This window comes from Ursus arctos, unplaced genomic scaffold (genome assembly GCF_023065955.2).
Source record: "Ursus arctos isolate Adak ecotype North America unplaced genomic scaffold, UrsArc2.0 scaffold_27, whole genome shotgun sequence".
NCBI lineage: Eukaryota > Metazoa > Chordata > Mammalia > Carnivora > Ursidae > Ursus > Ursus arctos.
The window spans coordinates 2,328,880-2,351,037 of NW_026622952.1; the positions used below are offsets into that span (position 1 = coordinate 2,328,880).

At 45.3% G+C, this 22,158-nt stretch overlaps 1 protein-coding gene across 2 annotated transcripts in view; it reads right to left on the reverse strand.

Moving 5' to 3' along the window:
* IKBKB (inhibitor of nuclear factor kappa B kinase subunit beta) overlaps positions 1 to 22,158 on the reverse strand; it is a 58,862-nt gene that overhangs the window by 22,817 nt on the left and 13,887 nt on the right. For both annotated transcript variants that reach the window (XM_026485668.4, XM_044379310.3), the window contains exons 4-6: positions 21,671 to 21,788; positions 19,017 to 19,086; positions 123 to 211 (exon numbers count right to left, since the gene is read on the reverse strand). In XM_026485668.4, the coding sequence (XP_026341453.1) occupies positions 123 to 211; positions 19,017 to 19,086; positions 21,671 to 21,788 (277 nt within the window). The remainder of the gene's footprint in view (positions 1 to 122; positions 212 to 19,016; positions 19,087 to 21,670; positions 21,789 to 22,158) is intronic.

The following is a 22,158-nucleotide window of genomic DNA, read 5'->3' on the forward strand; positions in this document are numbered from 1 at the left end:
GAATCAAAGCAAATACAAAGTCAAGGAAACGCAAATACAAACAAAGATACAAAGGGTGTTCTTTCTCTCCTAGAGCAGCTCCCCTGAGGCAGTCCCCAGGACTTTCCAGGAAGGTCACTCACTCTTTGCTCTCCTTGCTGCAGGACGATGTTTTCTGGCTTTAGATCCCGATGGATGATTCTGTTTTCGTGAAGGTATCTAAGTGCAGAGGCTGAGAGGGTGGAAAGGGGAGTCCATTTTTATTAAACCTACAAAATGTGTTTCCCTTCAAAATCCCCTATCCTGTGAAAGACGAATATTGTGTGGCCCTGACACGCACTCTGACTTTCAGCACGGACTCAAATGGAAGGACAGGGCCTGGGGCAGAAGCCCCTGGCGGGAAGTGAGGGGGGCCTGGTTACTTGAGCAGAATTTGGAGCACCACAAGAATCTGGCTTTTTCACACAAAGAACTCTTAGCCTTCCATCCGCGAAGTCACCAATTAGTCTAGAGCAGTGGTTCCCACACTGCACTGCCCGGACCAGCAGCGACTGAGCTTGCAAGAAACGCAAAATTCTGGGATCCCACCCCAGACCTACTAAATCAGAACTGTTGGGGGTGACCCCACGATCTGTGTTTTAACAAGATCTCCGGGCGACGCTGATAAAGTTTGAGAAGGGGAACGTCTCTGGTGTAGCGGCTCTCAAGTCTAAATCCCACAGGGCGGGTAAAGGAGAAGGGCCCTTGGGCAGAGAGCACTCTGGTCACCTGATCGAAAGTCCACCGAAGTCCGAGCCAGCTTCAAGGAAGAAGTGGAGAGCCCTGGCAGAAGAGACTAGGAGTACCTTCCATGCATCTGACAGTTCAACATGTGTTTAATATTTGCTCAGTTCTCTGCTAGGCTCTGGGAGGGACATAAAATAAGACATGATGCCCAAGAGCTCCGAATCAAGCTGGGGAGGAAGGAAGGCGCCTGCATGACCCTGGCTGTGCAGAGGAGATGTGAGCATGTGGTATGGGAGGGCCCCGGCACAGAGCACCAGCACTCCTGCGGCAGCCAGGCTCCAAGCCTGATGCGATCGGCACCCATAAAAGAGGCTTAATAACTTTAACAGAAGTCCTAGCTCATTGTACTACAAAAGAAAAAAATGGGGTAAATACTGGAAGGTGGCAAAATTATCTTTATTTGGAGATGATATGACTCTATGCTTAGAAACTCAATAGACTAGGGGTGCCTGGGTAGCTCAGTTGGTAAAGCATCTGCCTTTGGCTCAGGTCATGATCCCAGGGTCCTGGGATAGAGCCCCACATCGGGCTCCCAGCTCAGCAGGGAGTCTGCTTCTCCTCCTCCCTCTGCTCCTTCCCCTGCTTGTGTGATTGCGCTCTCTGTCTCAAATGGATAAATAAAATCTTTTTAAAAAATATTTTAAAAACTAAAAAAAATAAAGCAAAATGAAATGTCTGTTTCCACCTCTTCAACCAGCAAGAATTTTAGATGAGAAATAAAAGGCACTTCCCTACATAGCTTGAAGGGAGTAAAAATTGCTGGGTATTTTGGGGAAGGAAATATGGCAATATCTATTAAGTCTTAAAATGTACATATTGTTCGACCCATTATTTCCACCTCTAATAATCTGGCTTATAAAGTCAAAAGCTCCATAACATACAGATTAGGATGCTTATTGCATAGTTTGGAGTAAAATACATAGAAGTGAACTGGAAATCATCAATTAGGAACGGCTGAACAAACGATGACAGAGCCACCTTATAGCAGGCACTGGTCTCAAAATCATTTAAGTTTATAGAGAATATAACTCAGAGATAAATTCGAGTCAGAAGGATGTCAAAGATGGGGGTTTTTTTTGTTCGTTTTAAAAAGGTAATAAGCAATGGGGTGCCTGGGTAGCTCAGTCAGTTAAGCATCCAGCTCTTGGTTTCAGCTCAGGTCATGATCTCAGGGTCATGAGATCGAGCCCTGTGTTGGGCTCTGTGCTGAGGGTGGAGCCTGCTTGGGATTCTCCCTCTCCTTCTCCCTTTGCCCCTCCCTGCTTGCACTCTCTCTCTTAAAAAAAATAAAATTAAAAAAGGTAATAAGCAAAGACAACACTAAGAGGTTCAACAATGAGGCTTCCCTGTGCTGCCACACCCCCAACACACACACACACACACACACACACACACACACACACACACAGACTCTCTTTCTCTCTCCCTCTCTCACTCACTCATTCACTGACTCATCACACCAGACAGAATGCAGGCAAACCAGGGACGTGGGCATTTCCTGTCTTCTCTACAGAGCAGGAGAAGGCCTTCCACAGAAACCAAGTTGTCAAATATGCTGCATAAAGACTTTCATGCTGAAGGTTTCCTAAAAACACATCTGAAGGTCAAACCCAGATAAACAAGTGACTGCCATCTTACTAGGGGAGTTCCATCTCAGAATATTAAGTTAATCACAAAACGCCTAATTACATCTGCCCTTTTAACCCAGCCTTTAACCATATAGTTCCAGTATTTCAAACTTGTTCCTTATTTTTCTTTTCTTTCATAACTGAATAGAGGACTGGCTTAGAGCCAATGAGTGTCCAAATGAAGTTGAAAGACACCCTGCAAAACATTCCACTCTATCTTGTTTCCAATTGTATTAACTTTTGAAGACTGATGCTTCTGGGGGCGCTTGGGTGGCTCAGTCAGTTAAACATCTGACTTCAGCTCAGGGTCCTGGATGGAGCCCCTGCATCGGGCTCCCCGCTCAGCGGGGAGTCTGCTTCTCTCTCCCCTCCCCACTTGTTCTCTCTCTCAAATAAATAAATAAAATCTTTAAAAAAAAAAAAACTGATGCTTCTGACCAGCACTTTCATTTATTTTACTATTTTTTTTTTCTTAGAGAAAGAGAGAGTGGGGGGCAGGGGCTGAGGAAGAGGGAGAGGGAGAATCTTAAGCAGATTGCACTGGGCCTGGTAACTAATCCACTGGCTACTATTAATAGCTGTCTGTTTACATTTAAGCAACTGTGCATAACAAACGTTAATCCTCATCTCAGGACATTTGTTCTCAAATACTTTTCTCAAATTAATATTAAGTCTGGCAATAAAGAACTCTTCAGGTATTTCAATACGTAGTTGTTGGACTGAATAAGATAGTCGAAATTTCGATAGGTAACAACTCTGAAATAGCTCCCCTTACAGAATCAGTCTGTAAAAGGCACAGCCTGACTGTGTTACATTTTACAAAACAGAACCTGAGGAACAGTGTCACAAAATGTGTCAAACTTGTCTTGAGATGAGAGAACCTAATTTAATTGGATGGAAAATGAGAATTTGAGATTATGAAAAATACTTCTGCACCTGCAAGTTTATTAAAAATCTTAACCCTTGTGACACCTGGGCGTCTGCTTTCAGCTGAGGTCGTGATCCCAGGGTCCTTGGACTGAGTCCCACGATGGGCTTTCTGCTCAGCAGGGAGTCTGCTTCTCCCTCTCCCTCTGCTGCTCCCCCTGCCTGTGCTCGCTCTCCCTCATCAGATAAATAAATAAAATCTTAAAAAAAACCAAAACCTTTAGTGATAGTGATAATACACGTATATAAAAATTGAAAACCACACTACAGAGCATAAAGCCTAAAGGTTAATTCCTCACATTCTAATTCTAGAAAACAGTTGTAAGAAACACCAACTCTGTGTGAACTTTTAAGCTACACAGTGACATTTCCTAGGATAGACTGCAGAGAGGATCCAGCTTAAGGACTTGCCACAGGAGAACAACAGCTTCCTCTGTTATCCCCGTCAGGAACGGCATCTAGGTAGCTACCCCAGCCTTCCCTTAGATCAGGAGGAGACACAATATCTAACTGAGGAAGGCAACGCTCTGGAGTACTGACGAACAAGAACTTCAAATCACAGCTCCTACATGTTTTTTTCAGATTACAAACCACAAATCAGGGACCAGCCAGGACCAGCTAGATTTCCATGCAGAAAAGCAGTTTTGTAAGAGTTGTATCCAGATGAATTCCTACTTACCACACCCCAGATTTAAAGGGATTACTAAACTCCCTTAAGAACATTCTTGTTTGGGGCACCTGGGTGGCTCAGTCAGTTAAGTGTCTGCCTTCGGCTCAGGTTACGATCCCAGGGTCCTGGGATCCAGCCCCACGTTGGGCTCCCTGCTTGGTGGGGAGTCTGCTTCTCCCTCTGCCTCTGCCTCTCCCCCTCCAAACTACCCCCCACCGCTCGTGCTCGCTCTCTCAAATAAATAAAATATTAAAAAAAAAAAAAGAACAGTCTTATTTGGGATACATTCCATGGAAAAGAAATGGAAAGATAAATGGACCAAAAAACTATGAGAGAGATTAGAGGAAAAAGGAAAGACAGTCACCAAATGATTTAAATCACCAATGACTAAGAAGTACAACAGGATGTTTGTTCACTCAATAAAAATTGACTGTGTTAAAAAAGAAACAGGTCCAAAATGGTGTCCCTTGTGCTAAGGCCACATCACCAACAGGGACTTAATACCTAACCTAACTGGGAGCTTGGGTGGCTCAGTTAAGTGTCTGCCTTCGGCTCAGGTCATGATCCCAGGGTCCTGGGATCAAGCCCTGCATTGGGCTCCCGGCTCAGCAGGGAGTTTGCTTATCCCTCTGCCCCTTCCCCTGCTCATGCTTACTCTCTCTCAAAAATAAAAATAAAATAAAATCTTAAAAAAAAAAAAAAAAAAGACCTGGGGCGCCTGGGTGGCTCAGTTGTTAGGCGTCTGCCTTCAGTTCAGGTCATGATTCCAGCGTTCTAGGATCGAGCCCCGCATCAGGCTCCCTGCTCAGTGGGAAGCCTGCTTCTCCCTCTCCCACTCCCCCTGCTTGTGCTCCCTCTCTCACTGCCTGCCTGTCAAATAAATAAATAAAATCTTAAAAAAAAAAAAAAAAGACCTACCCTAACTGCATTTTCAGCCTGTCCTAGTAATGTAATCTTAACTAGTCAATCTGGAACTACCTGGTCAGCACTAGTGAGGTGATCTGCATGACAGACCTCTGCTATCCCCCAGAGGAAGGCAACTTTGCCTGAAACAATCCACTCTTTGCCAGTGACTTCCATGTCCCTTCCCCTTCTGTCTATAGAAGTCTTTCATTTTGTACAGCTCTTTGGAGCTCCTTTCTATTTGCTAGATGGGATGCTGCCCAATTCTTTAATAGTTAAACAAAGCCAACAAAATTTTTAGAATTTACTCAGTTGGCTTCTGTTTTTCAACATATTTGGTGACAACTGTGGGATCCGAAGGAAACTTCCGATAACTTCAGGAACAAGAAACACAGGCATGGTACCCTTGAACGCTTAAAGTTCTCCTTCTTGCTGTCCAAGGGCCATTGGTTAAGATCCTCTTGGTTCTGAGCTCTACTCTTGGCACTAATTGGCAATAAGATGGCTCCCCACCTAACTGGCTTTCCACAGTTCCCCATTTGATTGGAAACCCCAGCCCTTGGTTCAGCCCCCAGATTCTACCTTGGGAACTGCTGGCTGTTCAGTTCACAGTTCCCCATCTGTTTAGAATCCCAGCCCGCAGTCCCCATTCTTTGGAGTCTGCTGCTTTAGTCCTTTTTCCAGTCCCCAGTTCCATGTTAGGAATTGCTGGTGGTTACCGACCAGGGTCAGTCAGATCGGGTCCAATGTGATTTGTGTAGATGAAGGCTATTGTTAATCTCCGAAACCAAAATCCACGAATCTAGTGGGCATAATTGAGCATTTAAAAGCTGTAAGAATGAATGCTATCAAACTCTTGAGACTCCCGAGTCTTAAGCTGGTCACCTAACTCAAGAATAAATTGGTTACAGGTTGAGTTAGAGTCACACTACGGCACCTGCAACCTCAATAAAACTACCAGGTGAGGAGGTATCCCATAAAACACCTTCTAATCACCAAACCAGCAGCACATTCCCCTTAGGTTTTAGGCTGGCTCCAAGGGAGTCCAAGCCTTAGTTTAAAAAAAAAAAAATCCTTAAATTCCGAAGAGTTGAGTGCACTACCTTCTAGCAACCTCCTCATTTAATGACTAAGAACTACGGTTTGGGAAGCTATAAATATCTACAAAAATGGCGAAATCTTACTAAAGACAACCTAGAATTACAATGGCCAATATGGGGAACATTCCAATTAAACAAGATCCTTTATTTAAGAAGTACACTGAAAAGCAAGGGTTCCCAAATCAAACAAATAGAACGGATACCTATTTTAGTAGATGTAGAGAAGCTTCCAAAAGGTTTCAAAATTCCAAAACAGCTTCATTCAAAGTTTCATTGCAAAAAGGCTAATGAAAAATCACACACAAAAGGTTATCTAAAACAACACCTAGGGGTACCTGGGTGCCTCAGTTGGTTGAGCGTCTGACTCTTGATTTTGGCTTGACTCATGATCACAGGGTCGTGGGGCTGAGCTCCGTGCCAGGCTCCGCGCTGAATGTGGAGCCTGCTTTGGGATTCTCTCTCCCTCTCCCTCTTCCTCTGTCCCTCCCCCTGCTCGTGCACATGCTCCCCTCTCCCTCTCTTTCTCTCCCTCTCAAAAAATAAAAAATAAATAAAACACCTAGGTCTTCTGCATTGCACCCTCCCAGGGGTGCATCATCAAAAAACTGGCCTAGAAATTAGTGTTTCATTGGCAATCAACTGGGACACTGGAAAAAACATTTTCTCGAAGGTTTTGTGCATGTCCTTCACATTCCTGCCTCTGAAGGAGGGTCCCCAGTGATGAGACTCTGAGGGGTTTTCTGGTAAAGTGCTACGTTACTCCCTTAAACAGCTAAGGGGAAACTGAAATTAAAACTAATGAAAATCCTTACCAAATTCTGGTAGATACCAGAGCTACACTCTATTTTATATTATTTATTTAGTTATTTAGTTAGTTAGTTATTTTTAGAAAAGATTTTATTTAGTTATTTGACAGAGAGAGAGGCAGCGAGAGAGGGAACACAAGCAGGGGGAGTGGGAGAGGGAGAAGGAGGCTTCCCGCTGAGCAGGGAGCCCGACGTGACATGGGGCTCGATCCCAGAACAACCTGAGCCAAAGGCAGATGCTTAACGACTGAGCCACCCAGGCGCCCTTACACTTTACTTTAAACCCCACTCAGAGTCTACAGATAGGATCCTGGAAGACTGGCAGAAGCCAGCTAAGCTGAGAATTCTTACTAGAGTCAGCTCTTCCTGATATCTGTCTCTAGTACCCAGTAGAGAGAGAAAAAGAAAATATCTTTTGCATCCTCCCTGTGGAGGCCTCTTGAGTCCAACAGATTGTTCAATACTGCCAGGAATGTTTACTGTTTGTCCCGGCTCCAACTTGACAAAGTATTTGAAAGGACTTTTTTTTTTTAAGTAATCTCTACACCCAACATGGGGCTTGAATTTACAACCCTGAGATCAAAGGTCACACACTCTACCAACTGAGCCTGCCAGGCGCCCCTGAAAAGACTTTTTTAAAATAACACTGTGGTCAGAAGTTGGCCAAACTGGGAGCTGATATTCAGACACTGATAGGAACTTTTTTTTTTTTTTTTTTTTTTTTTTAGGTCTTCTCCCCTAAGCTAAAATAAAACAATGTATCTAGAGGGAAAGAAAAAACTTCTGAAGCCTCTGTGGAAGGATTTGCTAAAACATCCCAAAGACAAACAGCTCTAAATCCAGAATACAGCAATCTTTTGATTTTAATTAGAAATCTCCCTGATACAAAAATAAATAAATAAAGATAATGTGGTTTAAATGGGTAGATCAGCCTATGCTATCATTTAAGTTACAGCCCAATTCCTTGAGAAATTAAAAGCTACTGTCCTTACTTTACAAATCTTGACAAAACCAGAAACGCAGCTCTAGAAACAATCCAAACCCCACCTAGCCTCTTTACCAATCCCAAAACCTCCCCTAGTTTTCTCAAAAGTCTCATAAGGACTGTGAAAATTCTGACTTCAGGGAACAAAAGTACTTTTTAAAATTTATTTTTTATTTTTTAAAGATTTTATTTATTTGACAGAGAGTGAAGAGCACACAAGCAGGGGGAGTGGCAGAGGGAGAGGGAGAAGCAGGCTCCCTGCGCAGGGAGCCTGATGCAGGGCTCAATCCCAGGATCCCAGAATCATGACCCAAGCCGAAGGCAGACACTTAACCAACTAAGCCACCCAGGTGCCCCCAAAAGTACTTCTTAGAGGAACTTGCACTCTTTCCCTGAGCCTTTGAGAGGTCAATGTTCTACCTGGTTGTCTCCAGGAACTCTCATCTAGACCATCCTCAATTCCTAGGACTGAAGAAAAAAGTGGTGGAGGCTTTTTACAAATACAACCTGCTATAGAAGCTCCCTTGTCCCAAATCTGGTCCACAGCTTCCATACATTTAACTACAAATCTTAAGTGTCTTCCCCACAAATATTGGTAGAAAAAGCTTTAGATATCTAAGTAGATAACATCATTTCATCCGCCAGAAACCTGATTTGGATCCAAATGCTCTTTTAAAAACTAGTGAGTTTTGGGGGCACCTGGGTGGCTCCGTTGTGAAGCGTCTGCCTTCGGCTCAGGGCGTGATCCCAGGGTTCTGGGATTGAGCCCTGCGTCAGGCTCCCTGCTTGGTTGGGAGCCTGCTTCTTCCTCCCCACTCCCCCTGCTTATGTTCCCTCTCTCTCTGGCTGGCTGTCTGTCAAATGAATAAATAAAATCTTTAAAAAAAACAAAAAACAAAACTAGTGAGTTTTGCATTGTCATACCCATCTTATTGCTAAAATTTTAAAGTGAAAGCTACCAGGGCTCTGTCTGCACGTCTGTATGTTTACAGGTGTCTATACATACGCGCATTGCAGATGTGTGGTATATTCTTCATCTGAATGGCACTGCCAAAATTCATATGCAAAAGGGCTCTATTTAATTGGCTTACAAACAAACATTTATATGAAATATTCCTAAAATTCTCAGAAATATAATAGAAACTAACCCAAATGCCTTTCAGGTTCACATGTTCTAGGAAAATATTCGGTATTAAAGTTAATTTAGGTTTGTTGGTTTAATTAAAATAGACATGTCTTCAGTGTTGTCAGCATTAAATATAATGCAGACACACAACATTTATTCTACATAGGTTTACAAGTCAAATAACCTGATATTATCTATATGATAATATGATATGAACATATGATATCTATATTATATCGTCAACAGGAAAAATAACAGGATGATGGCTGACGTTGTCTAATGTCTCATGAAGTTTCCCTGGGTAGTCTAAACAAAAGCGTACGCTTCTAAAAATTATTAAATATATTCATACATTTGCCAACATAATGAATTTTGGTGAAAAAGGCAGTCCATAACTGCCTACGTCTTAGTTTTCACTAGAAACTAAAGTGTCAAAATAATATATAATCAAAGCTACTGGAAATAATAAGAGAAACATCTCTGTATGCAAGAAAAGCAGGGTGTGTGTTTTTGGTAAGAGAAGGTATGAGGGACGGAGAGGCATTTTTGTTGAAGGAAAAGACATTTTGTCCTAAAGACTTACTTCAGAATGAAAAAGAGGAAAAACACAGGGCAAAATATGAATGTAAAACAGACGTAGAAGGTTTGTAAAAAAGGAAATCTTAGGAAAGGAATTTTATATGTGGTCAAGCTGGCTAAGATTGAAATGAACTTATTTGAATAAAAAAGGAATTTTAAGATCAAAAGTAAGCCGGTACAAAATTAGAATCTGGTTTTCTCTCTGCTAGAAGGACAAAGTTTGCTTGGGCTATTGGTCTAAATGAAGTCTTTCTGACCTTGAACTACCTGGTAGTTTGTAGAGGGCTCCTGGAACATCTCAAAAAAAGATTTATTTTCTCCATACAAAGGGGTGTGGAAAACTAACTGGGCTTGTTTGCTATGTTAAATTACCTGGGAAACATTGTCAAATGGGGAGTAATACCAAGCTTTCTTTACACTGTCCTTGTGCAGGTATGTAAGTGTTCCAGGAACTGTATGAAATTCCCGGCAGTCTACATGTTCTAGAATATTATCAGTAATAATTCCAATTATTATCCTAAAATGTTGTATATCACAGAAATTACTAAATTTCCTCATCGAATGAACTCTCATCACATCCTTAACAATGGTCATTTTTCAGTCTTTGTCACTTGCAGAGAGTGACTGTTCTACTCTGATGCTCTTATGAAAGCGTTTCTGCCCAAGTGCTCCGTCTTCAAAGAGAACAGGTTTGTACTCTGGAAAGAACTTTGGTGAGAACAGGTTTCTGATACTTTAAGATCATAAACCTGGGGGCGCCTGGGTGGCTCAGTTGGTTAAGCATCTGCTTTCAGTTCAGGTCATGATCTCAGAGTCTGGGGATCGAGCCCTGCAACGGGTTCCCTGCTCAGTGGGGAGCCTGCTTCTCCCCCTCTCCTTTTGCCTGCCACTCTGCCTTCTTGTGCTCTCTGTCAAATAAATAAATAAGTGAAATCTTAAAAAAAAAAAATCATAAAACTGTCCTCAGTAGGAATTTCCAGAACTAATGGAAGAAATGGATTCAAGCAGAACAGATATTAATTAAATGACTGAATGACCGGAGAAGGAGGATTATGACTTTTCGTTTGAAACACTGCTGGTTCCTCAGTGTTTTGTTTTTCCTTTCCAGATTAAAGGAAACTTTTTAAACTATCTATGACTTAAAGCAATTTGATAAAGCATACCTTTGTGACAAAGGTGTGAATGAAACATTTCCTTTTTCTCCCTACCTGATCCCTCCAGAATCCAGACACTCTTGAGTATTCTTTTCCTGGTAATATAGTTAGGTATTTACGTAAGTTCATTAAGACTCTGTTCTTCTTGTAACAGGACACAATTAGAAACACGGGCTACATTACAGAGGTCTTGACTGAAATGTCATATTTAAGAGAGATGTGTATAGACTCAGATATGACCAGACAGTTAAAGGAACTGCTTGGAAAAATCACTTGGTACCTTGCTTATAGAGGGTTCCTAGCAGCCTTACCAGATGAGTAAGAAAGGTCACTTCCTGGCAGGCCCAGAAACCTCAGGATACTTAGGGGAACCCTGAGAAGACAGAAATTCACCCAAATTATTGGTACTGCAGGTAATAGCTGATGGTAAGTCCTTGGAGTGGCTTCCTGGCCTCACAGGCTTTTAAGAGTTCAATTTGATTCTTTATGAAAAGCTCCACAAAGCAGTCTTCAAAGGAACTTACATGGTTAATCAATATTCTTGCTGCATTTATGTAAGTAATTAGCCCAAGTTTAATGCAAACAAATCGGTTTTACTGGAATTATCTTTAACTAAAAAACGGGGATAACTGCAGAGAAAAATTGTTTGCATTTCTATAGATATTGGCCATCAGATCAAGACTTCATACTTGAAACATGAAACCCTTTCTTCCTCCTTTTCTGTCCTTTACTCTGGCACTGGCCTGGGAAGACAATACCGCCAATCTGTATCTTGCAGGCCACTGCTAAGGGGGGTAATCCAGCCTCCAAACAACTGTTGGGTATGCCACAATGCTGGTGACTGTGTAGTTCTGCCTCTCACAAACTTTCTATTTCCAATGTGTCGGTCTCTCTGGAACAAACTACCCCCTTTCTATTGCGTCAGACCCCCCAGCCCTGGGGTCCGTTTCCTGGTCTCTGGTTAACAATCCCAAACCCAGGGAACCGTGCATCCAGACTCTACACAAAGAAAGGGACACAAGGCAAGGGTAACGAGAACAAAAACTGTCTGTGTGGTCCGCAGACCCCTAAATGTTACCGGCCTCCATGCCAGTCCTGTGCCACAGACTCAAGTAGGAATTTGCAGGAGGTGTTCAAAATGAGCTCTCTTCAGCAGGTCCTTGCTTTCCCAGTTAGGACTACAAATGATCAAGAAGCTCTCCGTAGGGACGCCTGGGTGGCTCAGTCGGTTAAGTGTCTGCCTTCGGCTCAGGTCATGATCCTGGAGGCCTGGGATCAAGTCCCACATCGGGCTCCTTGCTCAACTGAGTGCCTGCTTCTCCCTCTGCCTGCTGCTCTCTCTCTCTCTCTCTCTCTCTCTTTCTGACAAATAAATAAAACCTTAAAAAAAAAAAACTTGAAAAAAAAAAAGCTCTCCTTAACTCTTAAAGCAACTGTTACCCAACAGAAGTCCTTAGACTCTGACCAAGGTTGTGCTTGATAAAAGGATAGTCCTTGATTATCCGGCAGCTGAGCAAGGCATCTGTGCTATGGCCAACACTGCTTGCTGCCCCTGGATTAACACTTCTGGGGAAGTGGAAACCCAGCTACATAAAATCGCTGAACTAAGCCACCTGGCTTAACAAAGGGACTCATCATGGTCTTTCTTTATTTGATTTTGATTGGTTTGGGTCTTGGGGACCATGGCTTTGAAGTGCACTCTAGACATCAGGAATTACCCTGTGTATAATAATCATAGTAATCTCCCTGGTGTACCGTATTTCCTCAAAGCGTTTTAAATGCATGTTCATAGCCACTAACCACCAAATGATCTCCCTAAGACTAGAATATTGAAAAAGGAATGAAGAAAGTTACTGACTGAAAAAATGAGAACCTTAAGTCGTGACAGAGATTCGGCAAAAACTACCAGAACTTTAGAGCAGTAGCTGGGAATGGCACTGATGCCTTCAATGTTGATCACATCTTAGTTAAGCTGAAAGTCTGATCAAAAGTGAGGAACTGTTGGGGCGCCTGGGTGGCACAGCGGTTAAGCGTCTGCCTTCGGCTCAGGGCGTGATCCTGGCGTTGCGGGATCGAGCCCCACATCAGGCTCTTCCGCTATGAGCCTGCTTCTTCCTCTCCCACTCCCCCTGCTTGTGTTCCCTCTCTCGCTGGCTGTCTCTCTCTGTCGAATAAATAAATAAAATCTTTAAAAAAAAAAAGTGAGGAACTGTTAAAAAAGAGACAGCAGGCTCAAAATGGAGTCACTTGTGCTAAGCCCACGTCACCAAACTGAGCTTTACTACCTAACCTAGCCGTAGATTCAGCCTCTCCCAAAAATGTAATCTCAGTCAATCTGGAATTACCTGGTCTGCACTAATGTGCTATTCTACCTGTGGGACCGCTGCCATCCTCCAAAGAAAGGTGACCTTCCTTGAAACAATCCACTCTTTGCTAGTGACTTCCTTGTCCTTCTCCCTTCTGCCTATCAAAGTCTTTCATTTAGTACAGCTCTTCAGAGCTCCTTTCTATTTGCTAGATCGGATGCTGCCCAATTCATGAATCACTGAATAAAGCCAGTAAGATCTTTAAAATCGACTCAGCTGAGTTTTGTTTTTTCACATTTAACACTACTATGTGCCGGTCACTCTGCTGTCATTGGACTTTCCAAACAAAACATATTAGAAGGCCAAGTGTGAACACGTGGAGAAAGATCTCATCCAGCTGAGGGTTTCTCAGCTAAAACAGGCCCTATGACGAATCAGCAAGGTAACAAGGCCGTCACCTTGAGTGCTGAGAGAAACGTGCACAACCACTCTCGCTCGTTCAACAAATACTGAGAAGGTGTCTTGTACTTCCCAGGTATCATGGAAAATGTGCCACCGAAGCAAGGCATTTGCTCCACTTAGTGCAGAGTCCGGCCAGCGGCCCCCGCGCCAGAAGTCAGTCTCCACTGTCAAGCATGGGCAGAGATCCCACGGCGGTAGCAGAGACACCAGGCACCAGGCGAGTGCAGGAGGCAGCGGGGGAAGGACAGCCGCGAGAAGGAGAAGCGCTGTGAGCGATGGGTCAGGGCGGGTCTGAAGCCGGGTCCTGGCAGACAGAAAGGCTTAGGGTCATTGCGGAGGTGCAGGAACAGCATTCTAAAGGGAGCGGCCATCTGCAAAGGGAAGCAGGAGGGTTGAAAAGCTGGTTTTGGGAGCCATATAGATGCGAAGTTGGTGACAGTGGATTGAGAGAAATGTGAGGTGAAGAGTTCTGGCCCTGAAGGATTATGATAAGTGTCCTCTTCAAAAGCATGAAAGATGGGTGAGTAAGATAGGGCTAAGGAGCCCAGGTGAGGGGTCGTGACAGCGATTTGCTCTGACGAAGTAGTGCAGGCAGTGGGAACAGAGAGGAAAAAGCGGGATACGGGACATGAAGGAGGGCTGAAAGGATCTGGAGCATTTAAACGGGAGGGTATGGAGCAGGAAGAGGGCAGGTTCTAAGAGACGACATTCATGTCTGGGTTGCTGATGGGAAGATGGTGACAGAAGAAAGGGATGCTGGGAAGAGATGTGGCTAAAGGAAGAAATCTAGGACTTCCATTTGGTAATGACTTTGGGAGAAGTATACAGACGTGGGTATGGAGTTGAGGAGAGAGCTCAGGGTTGAATACCAGACTTTAGAGAGGATATGATAAAGATGTGAGAACAGCCTGGCAAATAGAATACCGGAAAGCAGTGGGCAGTCAGTCCAGGTGCAGATAGGGACAAAGGGGATGGAGCAGGAATGAACAGAAAGCATCTAGACAAAACTCTGGGGGAAGACGATGCATTAGGGGAGAGGCGAGAGGCACCGGGCATGCGGTAAGGCTGGGACAGTGGAGAGGGCTTCAAAGACAGTCTGGGGTGCCCATTCTGAAAACCAGCTCCCTGAATAATAAAAATGGAGTATTTAGTTAGAAGGGACCTTAGTGATCACTGAGCTCAACCTCTTCATTTTAAAGTTGAGGACATGTAGGCCCAGAAAGTTACTAGTTTTCCACAGAGAAGAAATGAAAAGATAAACAGACCAAAAGGCCCTTGCCCAAAGTGACAGAGCTGGGAACATGGAGAAGCCAGGACAAAGGACAGTTGTGTTCTCTTTTATCATTATAATACTCATTTATGATTTCCAACATACTTTATATATCAATGATTTGAATTTCTGAGATCAGGTAATCCTCTTGTGTTATAAATCCACAATTAGAGAGAAACAGTAAATAGGTCAATTTTCTGATTCGTAGAATGAAGTTCTCTTCCAGAAAGCCCTGTATTCTCTTTGAAACCCTCTCTGCTTTTTTTTCTTTTAAGATTTTATTTATTTATTTGTGTGTGAGAGAGAGAGAGGCAGACAGAAGGAGACGCAGGCTCCCCGCTGAGCAAGGAGCCCGATGTGGGACTCGATCCCATCATCCTGGGATCATGACCTGAGCAGAATGCAGACCCTTAACCGACTGAGCCACCCAGGCGCCCCCCCTCTCTGCTTTTTAACGTTGATGTACTGCTGCCTGTGAGGGGCAGCTCCAACACAGACAGAGATGGGGACTCGGAATGGAGCACAGATGAGATGGGGAGCGGGGTTCCTGAACGTTCAGAGGACAAGATGGTCAGTCCCCACAGTGAACTGGCCATCAGGACAATCAAGGAGGATCAACTCGGTCTTAAGACCTGATAAGGCCATGAGATCACACAACTGGACCACCCACCTGGCCAGGGCACAGGCAGGTCCCCATCTGACAGTGGAGACATGGGCCTCCAGAGTGTGTCCGTCTGTCCCTCAACCTTGAGTGCTCAGGAGTTTGCGCCTCTGCTGGCAGAAGGAAATACACTCCAATATTTTCCAAAGGATAATGAGCAAGACTGTTTAAATAGAGTCCACTTAAATGTAACTTCCTTGAGCTATTTTAGGTTATGTGGAAATCCAGATCATTTCCGGCTGCCTCTGCACCTGTCTCTGGATCTCTTACCAGCATAAGAGATTTGTCTAGGGGGGCACCTGGGTGGCACATGGGGCGCCTGGGTGGCACAGCGGTTAAGCGTCTGCCTTTGGCTCAGGGTGTGATCCCGGCGTTATGGGATCGAGCCCCACATCAGGCTCCTCCGATATGAGCCTGCTTCTTCCTCTCCCACTCCCCCTGCTTGTGTTCCCTCTCTCACTGGCTGTCACTATCTCTGTCAAATAAATAAATAAAATCTTTAAAAAAAAAAAAAAAGAGATTTGTCTAGGGGTACCTGGGCGTCCCCCTCTCCCTCTGCCCTTCCCCCTATCCCCCACTCGTGCTCACTCTCTCTCACTCTCAAATAAATAAAATCTTAAATTAAAAAAAAAAAAAAGAATTTGTCTAATAGGTCTGTCCCGACACATGCTCACCAGGCAACTGCTCTTTTTCTCATATGTACTCATAGTATCTTCTGGAAAAATCCTCTCTATTACCTTGATGCTGCTCTGAGTGGGCAACTCTGCAAGATTAGTGGCACAGAAGAGGTTATGCTAAAACAGGTTTAATCCAGAAGAGAAGGCAATGAATTCTGGACCCAGAGGTCAAGGGTGTGGCTCTGTCGCTTATCTGAAGTCCACCCAGCAGACAACAGCAGTGGCAACGCCAACAAAGGAAACATGAGGCCAGCACTCAGAACAAACTGGAACAAAATATGCTCAGGAAATGTTTCAGAATACAAAAGAGTTATGTTAGATGAGCTCCAAGAAAAGCTTTTGAACTCTGGCTCAGCGGTGAGATCCTTGCAAAAGAAATAAATTTGATAAATCTTGTACACAAATCAGAAACGGGAATGAGAGTAAAATAGAAGCTTATCAACAACCCCCACCACGACCACAATACCGGGGGATGTGACTGCCTCCAAAAAGTGACTGACACAGGAACAGGTCGGAAAGGTAACTGTTTCCAGGAAGGGAAGCTTCGACAAGGCAGCCAGCAGCCTGGCTTACCAGATCCCCGATCGGGGTGACTGAGGGTTTTCAAAAGGTATGCTATTAATCCAAATCCAGAGGGGGAAGGAAACGAGAATGGAACAAACATGTGCTGACCACACATTACGCTAGGAGCAGAAACACTGTGCTGGCGGCTTTTCGTACATCACCTCATTTGATCCTCGTAACGATTCCAATGAGGTGCGTGACAGTCTCATTCCACAGCTAACAAAACAGATGTTCTTAAAAACTAGGTGACATGCCTAAAGTCACAGTGCCAATAAATGGAGGAGTGGGTATGTGACCTGGGACTGTTAATTATATTGTGGGCATTTTTTTTAAATAGGTCCTTACTTATTTTAATTTCCTTTGGGATTTATGTCATTCGCTGGACAGATATTTACAGAGAAGCTACTACATAAGATGCAGATGCTGGAAATACAGCAATGACTCAAGTCTCTGCCTTCAAGAATTTCATTCTAGTGTAGGAGTACTTCAAAGCCTCATTATTTCCAATTTAGGGTCACGAAGAGGAAAGACAGGGAAGCAGTGACCTAAAGAATTTGAATGTTCATCCACCTATCGGAGAGCTGAACTACATACGCACTTGGGAGTTTACCAGCATTCATTACTCTGACTTACGTACAACTTAAACACACACCTACAACTTCAATACATAATATGAAAGCTGTCACACCAGTCATGGTAACTGGATACAAAATGTGCCCAGACCAAAGAAGACGCAACCAGCAGAGGCTCTATTAATATCACTAGAGAATCACTTGAGGAAGTAAAAGTTATAAGAGGAAGTAGAAAGTTCTGTGTACTCCAGCCAATAAAGACTTTAACTATTTGCTGAATGCACAAATAATCTCATCAGTGAAAGAAAAATATCTGAGAGAATAACATTTAAAAAATGACTTAAAGCTCTAACCAGAGAGAAATAAAATAAGTTTCCTATGAAGAACAAAAGAATATTCCCCAACCTACTAACCTGCCTTTAGCCCAGCTCAATAGAGAATAAATGAGTAATCTGGCCACTGGGGTAACAAGACAAATATCGTCTAAGGAAAATTTGGCTTGGTGAGCCATGTGGCAAAGTGTGAGGGAAATAGGTGGGATTCTTAACCTATGGACTAAACCCTCTAGGCAGACAGAGAGGGCCTTTCCAGTAGACCCACACAGGCCAACTCATGAAGGAATCAGCCTGGCTAGGGGTGGATGCCCATTCAAGTCAGATAAAATTAGTGCAGTGTCAACTTGTCCTCACAGAGAGCTCCATCCAAAGGACAAAGACATGGGAAAGAGAGGGAGACGGAATTTTCTATGCCAGATTGTTTGGATCCTAGCTTGATGTCATTGCTGGACTCTCCCTGCCTTCATTTCCTTCTTGCCTACCCTCTGTGAAAAGTGGCGCAGGGTAAGGGAGAGGTGGACCCACATTAAAGAGGCAAAGTGTTTTAGAGACTGGAGGCCCACCTACCCTTCCAGGACAAGAGTTAGAAAACACAGGTTTACAAATGCAGCAAAATGGTAACGACTGGTGAATCCAGTTGAACAGTGTATGTGGGTTTCACTACACTACTCTTCCAACTTTTCTATACACTTGACATTTTTCTAAAAAAAAAAAAAAAAAAGTTTGAGCAAATGAAAAGAAGAAAGCACGTAGCTTCAAAGAGTTTACAATGGAGAGGGATGAAAACTCTATCAGTGCCCACATCTGGGGGCAAACACTCAGTGGTAAGCTCTGGATGACTTTAAATCTTAAACTAGCAACTTGTACCAACAACCTTGGAGATTTAAATAAAGGGGGGGGGGGCTTAGGTCAGGCCTTCTCTCACTTCTGGATGTCTGTCTCTAGGCTGGAGCCATGTGCTGACCTGCGGAGATCCCCCTCCATGCTCCCTCCTGGAGCAGGCACCAGGGTCCAGAAGATTGCATCTGAGCTCTGTGATCCAAGGTCACTTTTTTCCCTGATCTTCTCAGAGAGTGGCAGACACCCTCGTCTGAGGACACTGACAGCACCAAAGGATTAAACGGGAGCAGTTTTTCCTATGCCTATAATTGGCAAAAGAACTGCCAATGTGGAAGTGGAAAAATTAGTTGCCAGGGGATGAAATTCATTCAAATGACAACCTATCCCATTGCTGGCCATTCCAGGAAAGTAGGGAGTGGAGCTTTTTAATGGGAAGGAAATCTGTTATTCTATATACACCATAATTCACTTCATGACTTAGTCCGGAAGGAAGGGAAATCTATTTGAGTTCAGCACCTGCCTGACTAGTCCCCTGTTGACCTCCCCACTCTGTCTGTGACCCCACAACCCCACCCTCTGGAGGGAACAGAGGACCAAAATAGCTCCCCTCTGTGCTCCGCCAGGACTCACAGGGGCACCACACACTCCCTGGAGGGCACAGCCTGACTCCCAGGGTTGGGGTTTACCAATGTCACTCAGCAGGGTGAGGACGGCTCCTTCCCGCAGGCCACAGCAGTTCTCAAACTGGTTCAGGTACTGTCAAGAAGTTGAAAAGAAGCATCAGAGCGAGTGGTCCCTGACCACCACCAAGCCCGCAGTGCGTTCTCCCAGCTGAAGTCATCTGAGGCCTCACCCCAGCCCCCCGGGCTTTGGGGACCTGGGCTAACAGGCAGCCTGGGCAGGACTGGCAGGAATTGGCCCAAGGGGGAGAAGGAGGAAGCAGTAGGGAGAACTGCCAGAAGGGCTCAGGTACTCACAGGGGAGGTGTCTGAGTTCATTCTAAGAGGAGGGATTTTCAGGCTCACCTGAGCTGCAGTTCTGAGGGAGGCAGGCCAGAGACCACGCTGTGCCACAACGGGACCACTGCTCTTGAGAGGCCCGCAGAGGGCAGGGTGGAAGGCACTCACTGAACACCGCGCTCTGACCACCTCCCCAACACGGCCAGTGGGATGATGGCGTGGGGAATATTTAATGAGCACTTACTACGTGCCTGGAACCCAGCAAATCTTGGCACAGATGAGCTCAGTAAAGCTCTACCTACGTTGTCTCATTTTATCCATCCTCCCACTGCGACCAAGGCAAGTCCTGTCAGGATTTGCACCTCACAGGTGACGAGCCTGAGAATGGAGGGGTTCCATGAGGTCTGCTCACACAGCCACTCCAGGGCAGCCCTGGAATATGAAGCCATGTCTATTTGAGGCCTGAGCTCAAACACTTGCCCTCTCTGCCCTCCTGGCCCTGGCTCAATAGGCTACTGGCAGCTGGCCTCAAATGAAAACAATGGAGAAAATAACTTCCCAGTGGAGGGTTATAGTCATTAACTAATATTTATATCCAAGAACATCGAAGAGCCTGTTTCCTGAGCTGGGCATACAGACTTCACTCTTTCAATCAGTTTTGGCTTCTACATTTGCTCATGTGCTGGCCAAGCTTGTCTCTCAGTGCCCAGGGGAGCAGGCTTTGAACTCCTGAGAGGAGGGAAAGACAGGCTACCTCATTTGGAGAACAGAGAGAACAGAGGTCCCAGGCGCTCTGGGCAGCGGCACCCTCCCTGCACTGCCCTCCCCCGATGGGGGGCCCTACGGACAAAGGCCCCTTAGAGCGCAGGGCTTCCTGCCTCCCCCAGATCATCTTGCGCCCCATGCCAGGTCAATCATGTTGCAGTTTGCGTCATCTTCCTCCCTGGCTGACTGGACGCAAACTGCAAGATCAAGTCTCAAGTTCTCTGCTGGGCTTCCGAGCCCTCCATAATCTGGTCATATCCCACCAACTCCCACGCTGCCCTCTAAGAACCACCCACTCTAGCAGCAACATTACTCTATCTCCCATTTTAAACAACTGCATTTAGTAATCGGATGATTGTCAAAGGTTAGGAAAATAAAGAGGAAAACTGAAGCATTATCAAGTTCCCCATTTCTCATCCGTTATCAGTCCCTGGCATGTAGGTCATGCCAATGACTGTCCACATCCTGCCATGGCACTCCCATGACCTGCCTATCTCCCATGGCAGGAGAAAGCCTCTCAAGCAGATCAACCCTTGTGGAAAGTTTCCTTTACAAAAAGAAGGCGGAAGGGGCCAGAAAAGTAATGGAAACAGCACATGATGCTGGGTCCAGGAAACTGCCATGTAGAGACAGAAAAAATGCCTGGGTATCTTGCCTCCCTCCCCCCATAATATTGTGGCCCTTCTTCTAGAGTGAAGAGTTCAGGGAGATGTGCGCTAACAGAACCACCTCTTTTTCAATACAGAAACAACTTAGTTGTCCAGAGACAACTTTTATTTTGCCTCCTACTACGTGGCACTCTTCAGTGTCCTAGGTGGAGAGGTGGCCCGCAGTTGGCTTCCCATGGGCTGTGACCCCAGCTCTGCCACTGCAGCTGCATGAGGCCTGGTCATCCACCTCACCATCCTGGGCCACGAGCTACATCCTTCACGTGGGAATCATGTTGTACCAGCATCACAGGGATGTTGATAATCAAACAAGGCCAAGTATAAAAGCAGGTTGTATGACCCTGTTTCGGACAACACTGGGGAGGGGGCCAGACACGACCGTCCCTGAAGTATACGCTCTGGCAAGGAGAAGTGACTGCACTAGAGGGACGAACGCCCAGATGGTGAGTCAGAGGTGGCTCTGGAACATCAGCCCAGTCCTTTGATTACTAAGCCAGCTCCCTTCCTGCTCCGCTCTGTGACCCTGTCTGCAGCGCTGCCACATCTGGGGGACAAAACCCCTCCTAATAAGGGAAGCGGTGACGTGGACGCTGGAGGACAGCGGTGGCCCTAACATGCCCAGTGAAGAAAAGTTTGTTTTGGAACTGGTCCAGTCTTTCCCCGTCCTTAAAACCTGGTGACTTTTTCTTGTCATTTTAGTAATCACCGCGCAGGACATACATACAGCGAGCCCTTCCCTGACTTTCCCGTAAGAGCTTCTGATTCAGTCTCTTGATTCATATCGCGCACGTCGCCCCACCCTGAGAATGGAAGAGGGGGATCTGAGAAGGAAGAGCAAGCCCACTGAAGTCACCACGGCTGCCTGAGCTTCCTGATGAGGAAAGGGGCGAGAGGCATCCCCACTGCTCTCTGCCCAGACAGGCTGCGTCCGCCACCCTTAAGCCTCACCTTTCGGAGATCTCCTCCCTGGCAGTACTCCATGGCCAACAGGGGCAAGTCATTGGGAGCCAAGTTCTGCATCCCCTCGGGGACGTCCCGGGCAGCCACCACATTGGGGTGGTTCAGCCTAGGAAGGAGACAGCAATGAGGGAAAAACCCCGGCTCTGGCTCAAGCCCATTCCCTGCTCTGTCCATGTCTCAGCAAAGCTTTACAACAAAGGCCCGGACTAACCGAGGGCCCTCCGGAATAAGCAGGAGGACAGAGGTCAGGCATGGGCTACTTACCTCGGTGCCGCGTCAGTTAGCATCCAGCCAGCTCTACTTTCAGCACCATGAGCTCAAGGACGTGAGTGCCTCACGTGCAACTTAATTTTCTTTACAGTGCCCCATATCAAGTCCTCACTGTACTTCTAAACTGCTTCTAAAAGTACAGCAAGTAGAGGACTTCCAATCTCAGGCCATTCAAGCTGGGATGGGCTGTGTGTGTGTGTGTGTGT